The sequence below is a fragment of the Hylobates moloch genome, unplaced genomic scaffold (genome assembly GCF_009828535.3).
Source record: "Hylobates moloch isolate HMO894 unplaced genomic scaffold, HMol_V3 SCAFFOLD_16, whole genome shotgun sequence".
NCBI classification, from domain to species: Eukaryota; Metazoa; Chordata; class Mammalia; order Primates; family Hylobatidae; genus Hylobates; species Hylobates moloch.
The window spans coordinates 69,890,555-69,899,984 of NW_026652291.1; the positions used below are offsets into that span (position 1 = coordinate 69,890,555).

Here is a 9,430-nt window from a genome sequence, read left to right on the forward strand (position 1 = left end):
TAATGCATGACTGAACTAATGACAATCCTATAACAAAAACACTAATGACATTTGTTTTTAACATTTCCTTTAGAATATAATCATGGGAATTGAAGAGTGAGTTAAGGTTTAGACCTATGTCTCTTTTCTTCCACTTTTATGACTCTGAGATTTAAAAAAACAAAACAAAACAAAACAAAACTGTCCTGATAAAGAACTGAAAAAGTTGCTTTTCTCTGACTGCAGTTTTCTAAAAGTGGAAGTTAATGTTCTAAAATGTATGTACACATTGCAAGTGTGTGTAGAGCTCAAAAGCGTAAAAAGCAAAATATATTGAATTTCCACATACTTGTTATCCTGCATTCCAGTTGACTGTAGAGAATCTCTAGTCATGTCTATCTGTTTTTGATGCCTCTACAGAATAACTGCCCAGCATCCTCTGCCCAACCAATCAGAATGTAGGAAAATCTACAGATATGACGGAATCTACTGTGAATCTACCTACCAGAAGTATGTTGAAATCTTTGTGAGTCTTCCTTCTGGCTCGTACATCAGTGCTTGTGGTTGCCAGCTATTCAAAAATATCCTTGTATTGAAACCTTTTTATCTAATTTAGTGGGGGAAAAAAGAAAACAAAAAAAACAAACCAACAAACCAAACAAAAACAACCAAAACAATTTGCCTCTGAGCTCAAGACAGAAAAAAAATGTTTATTTTTTTGAAATTGTGGTCTAAAAGTTTTTTTTTAACAACTGTATTAAAGCTCTTAGGTAAGCTTCTTTATATTGCAATAAACAAGTACTTATATGCAAGAAAATCTCGGCAAAATACATTGCACAGGTGCTACGCATCTTAGGGATTTGAAAGGTGTGTTATGTATAAATTAGCTGTCACTTTTTTTCAATCCTGTAATGGAATGATGAGTTGTAATTTGCATAATCCTTTAAGAAGTCAAATTATACTGTCATGTAGCAGACTTAACATGCTAGCTAAGATTTCAGAGCTTTGCAGCTAATTACTATGTACCTTACAGGACAGTTAAATTGAAGTTGAGTCCTCTGTCTTTGCTGCCATTTGCTTTGTCCATTACTTAACAGAATCTGCACTTTGGGTAACGAGGTGTTGTTACTATCACTGAAGTAAACACTCTGCTCTAGGAGGAATTGGCATTTTAATATATCATAGTTTGACTTGTATTGCTTTTGCTGTGAAGAAAGTTTTTTTCAAAAACAGTAATCCAATTGGAATCTTCCCAAAAAAGATGAAATTTATGCTTTCCAGAAAAGTTATGGAATATTGATTGAAGCAACATTAACCTTTAATTAAATTCTCCTATAGAAAATGTAAAGTAATGTAAACATAATTCCACTGAAGGCATTATGTTTTCTGGATATACTTTGCAAATATACTTTGTTGTGTTTTTGTCTTCATACTCTTAACTTCTTTTGTAGTAGTGTGACTATTGAACAACAGTACCATTTTTTTCCTTAAAAATTCTTTGTGAATGCAAGCTGGTGAGTCCTACTTTCATTTACTACTCCAACTGGTTGTACAGCACTTTCTTTCATGGTTTCCATTTTTAAAAAGATCAGAAATTCTGGTGGCTGCGAAGGCTGCTCTCTGAAATAGACACAAAGCGGATACTGGATGGAGCTGGGACTGTTCCCTACCTAGCATGGTTTAGGTGACTGTATCACTGTATCTTTACTATATACATGTAGTTATCTCTGGCTTTGTTTCTTGATATTTCACTGTCTAGATAGTGTTACTATTTTTATCAGAACTGGTATAATTATAATGTGGAATTGTTACTGATTATCATTTAAAAAAATTCTTTGTTATCTGTGAGTCATTTATTGTGGCTCTTGATGGCCAGGTTTCTGTAATTTGTTAGTGATTTTGTGGCTTTGTTGTATACTTTGAGAAATCCTTTTGTTGTATAAGAAGGGGGTCCTTAAAGGACCAAATTAAAGCAGGATTTGATTACTGACCATTCAAATAAGTGCATATCAACAATCAACTGTTGTTTATTTATAATTAAGCCAGTTTCACGTGTCTGAAATTACTATTGGCTTAGAGGCTGAGATTTGTCAATTAGGAGCCCGGATGGGGCTACCAGGAATTTGGTGCATAGTAAGGCTTCCCTTCTAGCTGTAGGAATCATCTCAAGGGCTTGCTTTTTAAAGAATCGGTGTTATTTGTAGTCAAGGTAGACACAGTAGGCAGCACAGCTGTGACTGCCAGGGAAAGTCACTAGGGGGATATTCATAACAAGGAAATATTGGCAAATAAATGATGAAGAAGGGGAGGAAATCCCCAAGATGTTAAATTGGAGCACTGTCACTGAGATGATTAATGGTGTTGTATATTTTAGTGAAGATGCTTATCTGAATTGTCTTGAAACTATAGTGTACATTTAATAGCACCTATAAAAAAGCATGTGGTACACAAGCACACTGAAGAGAAAAGGCCAGGGATTCCGATTGTATCTTCCTATTTTCTCCAATTAAGTTTTTGACTTCTGTTTATTAGAAAGCTGGAGTTAATATATATTATATAAAAAGTATGTGTATTCTATATATTTATTACTCATCAGCATTTATATAGCTACTTTCCCTAGAAGATTGAAATGTATTGTAAAAAAAAAAAAACATGGGTAGTATTGTAAAAAACATGGGTAGTTTTTCCACACTCTTGTTGGGTGAATATTATCAAGAGTAGGGAGATGTAGGCAAACAGTCAGGGTCACAGGGCTGCAGTGAGTAAAGGGCTACACTTTTATCAATGATGGAGTCAGTACAATTTTAAAAACATTTCTACATCAATTTCTGGTGAAGGGGTAGCTGTTTTGGAAGATCCTCTAGCTTTCAATGTCAAACCATAAATTTCCTGGTTTTGTGGTGTGAATTATCATTTGCCTGGAGGGATTGTTATCCATGAAAGCAGGTGCATCTTTGGGCAAGTTACTTAACCTCCTTGGGCCTCAATAATTACTAGTAGATATAGGAATAGATACAAATGACATATCATCCTATCTTCAATGAGCTTATAGTCTATTACAGCAATGTTTTTCTAACTCTTGGTTACTATTCAAACAGTTGGATATGTATCCAATTTAGTGGATCAAGATCCTAATTTTAAAAATGAAATGGAAGAGAACAGAAGATTTTATTGTATTGCATTTTAGTAAGAATGTCTTATTTTGTGAGGCTCCCTTTTTAGTTTCATATTTGTGTATGTGTACATGTAACTGCACATATGTGTTTACTGGGTAGATCATGAGGTAATATGTGTTTCTACTGTGTTTCATATCCAAAAAGAATGGAAGCCACTGTAATAGAGTTGAGTAGGTAAATGTATAAACAGAATAATATATAGGTGTTGTCACTTTGTGTTCAGGGTACACTGGATTATAAAGAAAGAAATGGTCAGTCTTATGAAAAGCATTCAGGAATGAAGAGGCTACACTGTTTGGTCTCTCATATTCAGGGATGTGCTAGAGCCAACTTGGATGGGTTTGTGAGAGTCAATTGTATGCACCTCTTTCTCACTTCGTTATTTCTGGCCTCACGTTAGTAACTTGAAGTTGCAGAAAGTATTTACACCATGGAAATTGGAAAATATTGCAATTCTGGTGCTCTCTAAGCCCCAAGTGATTGTTAAACATGTACCAGCATGTCATTGCTCATATTTGTTCCAACTATAATTCTATGGTTTTATAATTATTGTGAATTACATATTTAAAAACATTATTTTCTATGTTGCATTTAGATTTTATTGGTAATTATTTAAATGATTAGACAATTGTTTCAATAATGAAAGTTTAAAACAAGCAGGAATATAAAACCTGTGATTATTTTAAAAGGTCTATAGTTAGTTCCAAATAATAGTAATAGTTACTCTAACTTCTGTTAAATGCTTATTATACTTTCAATTTAAAATTTCAAGTTTAATTGGTGAGATCAGTTTCTTTGGTAAAGGATAGGTATATAGTGTTTTAAAAAATACACATCATATTATAAATATTTTACAAATTGTATCATTTTAAGTTAGGCAGTTATCTTGCTAAGTATTACAAATTTTGGGTCTCAGACCCCTCCTCTCCTTGTCAATAGTCTTTTATAGTTTGCAATAATGTCTGTGTTTTAGCAAACACATCTGTAAAGTAGTGGATTTCATTGGAATATGCAAAAGTTCTTTTCGAATTAAAACAGTTGTCAATCTTATAAAAATATTTTCAAATACAAAAGTAAAAGTAGCATAGTCTAAAATAGGAGAAAAGACACCCCCTCCATAATGACTATAACTTTGAATTTTAGGTTTATTGTTTTTTATTTAGAGACAGGGTCTTGCTCTGTTGCCTAGGCGGTGGTGCAATCATAGCTCACTGCAGCCTCGAACTTCTGGGCTCAAGCTCCTGAGTAGCTAAGACTGCAGGTGCATGCCCCCATGTCTGGCCTTTTTTGTTTTGTTTTGTTTTGTTTTGTTTTGTTTTGTTTTGTTTTGTTTTGTTTTGTTTTTAGTAGAGGACAAGGTCTTATTCTGTTACCCAGGCTGGTCTCGAACTCCTGGGCTCAAGCCATCCTCCCACCTCAGCCTCTAAAAGTACTGGATTCCTGGCCTGAACTTGAAAGAAAATATTGGGTAAGTCAGAGGAAATAAAATATTCATAGACATGAGATGGAATAGTAGTAGTAAGTTCAAAGGAAATCACCTATGTTAAGAAGAATATGAGATAGTGAGGAAAGGTAAGTAGGAAAGAGTCAACTGAGCTAGGTGTTTGTAGCTTCAAAACTTAAGTTGCAATTCAGCCATATAGTTGGACACTGCCATAGAGGGATTTGAGGAAGAGTGGGTTGTCCTTAAAGCCAACAACAATCCGTTCACCAGTATTTAGAAAAGATAGAGTGAGTCTGAGATGGCAGCTTCAATTACTAACGTTTATTGAGCACTTGCTATGCCATTGTAATAGGCATGACAGCACATATTTTAAACAACGAGGTTTAATCCAGGATTCCTAGACTCCAAGTGTAACCAAGATTGAGAAGCCCTGATTGAGAAGGTGTTTGTAATGGATTTAGACAGTTGTCATTGAAAGCAGAAGAGGCCATTGGCAAAATTGTAAAGTTTGTCTTTGTTTAGCTGTCTTTTCCATCCTTTCGAACCCCATCCTTTTCCAAGCCCCTTTTTCTCCTTTGTGAAATTCATTCCACCTGGATACCTGGTTAGTGTTTCAAACCTGTGCCTCATCGGCAGAGTCGTGATTGTCTGTCGCCCTCATTGCAGATCAGGTGTTGTAACTGATGGTGTTACTGTTCTCAGGACAATTTGCCTGTTCATAAGCAACTCCAGGTGGACAAATTCAAGAAAATGGGTAGTTTTTCCAATAGAATAATTTCAGACACCATGACAGGGCTTGGATAAATTCATTTGGGGCTAGAGGCAAGTTTCTTTCTTCCCTGAAAATACAAATCCAGAATGTGGGTACTCTACTCGGTATATAGTGTTAAGGCTGGCCTTGGCCAAGAAGCATGGATTTGGATTCACACCCAAAAGAGGGAAGGAATTAACAAGTTCCAGGGAAGAGAAGAGGAGAATGAGTGAAGAAGGAGGGAACATGCCAGTCTTTATCAGCTCTTTTGTACAAGACAGAGTGCTAACCACTTTCACGTGTTATCCCAATTAAGGCGAACAAGACAGGCGCCTTGTCAGGGATTCTGCTGGGGGAAAGATGGTCACCTATGCTGAAGAAAAGGGAAAGGTCACGGAGGCTCCAGCAGCAGGAGTGAATTCTTTTGCTGGTTGTTTAACCTGATTGACTGATTGCTGTTATACAGTCATCTTCCCCTCACCCGCACAATAGAACTTATGCCAGTTGTGTTAGGATCACTAAATAGCAAAGAATTGAGAAAAGAGTTAGAGAAATATAAAATGAACTTCATAAAGACCTCTAATGTTAAACATGTTAAACAGACATTGAACTTTGTAGCAAGAACTGCTTCAAGCCTTTCGATATCCAAATGAATTCTAATTTCCACATCATGCCTTTCAGACCTCAGCATGGTTTCTGGTGGTTTCTCCCAGTTAATTTTAGCATCACACCAATGCTTTTGCCTATAAATGACTTGAAGTAGCATATGTTGGTAATGTGGATGGCATGAAAGTGTATTATTTAGGGCTTATTCTAGACTAGCCTAGAAGTGAGCGAATTTATTCATTCATTTAACAAATATATTTTAATCATCACCCACGGGTCAGGTGCTTTTCTACACGAACTGTTCTTCACTGACTTATTCAGAGGTGACTAAGAAAACGTCTGCTCTCTAGAAGCCTAGAAGACTGAGATATCAATAAGTAATTGGCATTCTGCCTGAGCGGTGCCTCAAGAGAAATAAGTGTCAACTATGGACGCAGCACCACGGAGGGGCCATTTTTAATAGTGCAGGGAGCCCAAGGTCTTCATGGTGGAGGAGGAGCTATCTGAGCTTGGGAGGGAACCTGAGGCAATGGTTTGGGCTAAAAGGCATTTCTGGTGTGGCAAATTGCAAAGGGCACAGGCAGAAGTGGAGGGCTGGGGAACGCTGACAGGAGGTGAGGCTGGAGAGGAAGGGAGAGCAGAGGCCTCAGATCCTGGAGGACTGCCACCCTGGGAGAGCCCTCGCAGGAGTTTTCAGGAGTGTGACAGAGACTGCGTCTTCGAGGAGAATTACCGTGGAGGTGGATTAGGCCCGAGGCTGCTGTGGGAGTGTCCCATAGCTTCCTCTCCTCTTCTTTGTTTCGCAACTCTTTTAACTTGCTTTGCAAGAAGGAATGTGAAATTGTGCTGTTTGTTAGTTTAAAGTTGCTTTTTATTGATAAATATCTTGAAGGACTCTCCCAATGTGAAATCCGGTTCAGGATCTGTCAGCAAACTCATTGCTTTTCCTGGCTTGAGGTGCCCACGTCTGCCTTTCTCCTCACAGACCACTTGTAATTCAAGATAAACGAATGCCAGAGAGTAAAAATGGATAGGTGCAGGCAGCATGATTTAGAATGAAAGAATATTAACTGGTTTCACCGGAGTGTTTATTTTCATTATGAGAGAAGTGACTACCTAGGTTTTTAAAAATAATTGGTGGGTGACACACCTGCAGTGTGCATGTGACCTCTAGAAACTTGAGAACGAAAGTAAAGGTCAAGGTGAGAGGTGTAGCGCCACAATGAGCCTTTTGTAGGCACGCTGTTGAACAGCGGCGTTCAAAAATCGCTAACAGGTGGTTTCAGAAAGTCAGTGATACTAATGTGCTTGTGTCCAGACTTTAAAGATACTACAGCAAACTTAAACTATGGTTTTAGTAAATTCTCCTTACCTTATGAACAGCTTCTTCTGTGTATTGAGTTTATAAATGTGTCTTTAGTGAATCTTTGGAATTAGTTTATGCATTAAAGTGTAATAATTATGCTTTGTTCTTTGACTATGAGCAAGCTATTTTAAACAATTAAGTCCATGCAGTAATGTTTAGTCATTGCTAGCGGTGGTTAAATCTCTTGGAAATGGATCTGGCTTTGATCCTAGCCCCACAATTAATCTGTTATATGTGGGGCAGTGACTAAGTTGCTTAACTTTAAGCTTCTGTTTGCTTATCTCTAAAAGTAGGGGCAAAACAATACCTCAGAGGTTGTTTTGAGGATGAATGTGATGATTAGGATGGTGATAATAATTAACATTACTGATCTGTTACCAGGTGCCAATGGCAGGCACTGGGCTAATGGCTTAACATACATTAAAAAAAATCCTTACAATAAACTTATGCCTTAGGTATGATTATTACCACATTTTACAGATAAGGTAACAGAAGCTTACAGAGCTGACAGAACTAACTCAAGGTTAAGAAGGCAGGATGTGGTGGAATTAAGATTAGTATCACCAAATTATGATCCACTAGCCAAATCTACCCCCAACCCCCCAGTTTTTGTAAAGTTTTATTGGAACAAGGCCATACCCATTCATTTGTGGTGGAATTAGGATTAGTATCACTGAATTAGGGCCCATTAGCCAAATCTACCCCATCCCCCTCCATTTTTGTAAATAAAATTTTATTGGAAAATATCCATAACTATTCATTTAGGTATTGTCTGTGACTCCGTTCCTACTACAACAGCATAGTGGATAGTAGTGACAGAGACCATATAGCCCACGAAGCTGCAAATATTTACAATCTGGCCATTTATAGAAGTTTGCTGACCTCTGCATTAGACCTCAGGCTATCTGACTTCAGAACCTAAGGTCTAAACCATAAAAACACTAATCATGGTGCTTGGCATATAGTAAACATACACTAAATGGGTACTACCCTGTTGCTCATCTAACTTACTATAGAACTGTTAACCTCGTAGAATTATTATCTGCAAAATGGAAATAATAAGCATTCAACCGCCAGCAAGAAAAGTCATTATGACTATGGAGATGTTGAAGAACTTAAAGTTCCAAAAGGAACACACTCTGAATTGTGCGTTATACTTGTTGTTTATTACTATGCTTTATGTGATATAAACGAGAAATTCCATTTTCACATCAAAGTACAGTATTGCGTTAAAGGAGATCATTGTGAATTTTAGTGACTATTCAGGATATCTGTTAAAGAATTAATTTCATACATGAGAAAATTTTATAATTTTAGGAAATTTAAAAAGTATAATTTTCCTTATAAAAAAACATATTATCAAAAAACCACTTACAGTATAATGATCTGTATTATTTTAAAAGTATATAAGCAGTATCTTTACAATAAGAAAAATATGCAGCAAGACATCTCTTTTATTGAGAAGATAAACAATTAATGTACCTCCCTTAATTGTCCTACCAGCAACAAAGGAACGAAATTATAGTTTCCACTTTACCCTACTCATAACTTTTATTTCCATGTGTTTTTCTGTTGATTTAGGGAATTCCCTGTCCTCTGCTCTGTAAATGGCCTTGGATTTGTGTTACCTTGGAGCTCACAGAGCAGGCTTTGGTGGGCCTTCAACTTGTGTTGAGGGAATATTCTTGGAATTTCTTTCACCAGGCCCAGTGTCATGTCTCTGGGTTGGTGAATGGTGGGCGGGGAGGGGGAGTAGTCCTAGATTAGTTACCTCATGACGTTTATCCTCTTCCCTTGCAAAAGCTCTTTTTGAATAGAGATGCAATACATTTTCATTCTGGAACACTTAGAAAACACAGGTAAGCATAAAGAAAGAACATCAATGTTTTTGTACTTGTCCTATCCACAGATCACCACTGTTAACAATTTGGTGGCTATCCTTATAGTCTTCTATACAATGGTGTGTTTTTCTATGAATAACACTTTTTATAGATGTATATCCATGTATATAGGTATTTTCTTGTGAATCCATCCACACCTGACTCGGCTGGGAAATGTCTGGGATGAGGTGTTCTAATTTGTATATGAGCAGCTTATTTGGGGGAAGC

The 9,430-nt window shown here is 36.8% G+C and overlaps 1 protein-coding gene across 13 annotated transcripts in view; it reads left to right on the forward strand.

The window, feature by feature from the left end:
* The window catches only part of NPAS3 (neuronal PAS domain protein 3), an 821,658-nt gene that overhangs the window by 122,417 nt on the left and 689,811 nt on the right, over window positions 1-9,430 (forward strand). For 7 of the 13 annotated variants that reach the window (XM_032179491.2, XM_032179492.2, XM_058429730.1 and 4 more), the window contains exon 2: window positions 400-489. The exons of the other annotated variants lie outside the window; for them this stretch is intronic. In XM_032179491.2, the coding sequence (XP_032035382.1) occupies window positions 400-489 (90 nt within the window). The remainder of the gene's footprint in view (window positions 1-399; window positions 490-9,430) is intronic. 13 annotated transcript variants of the gene reach the window in all.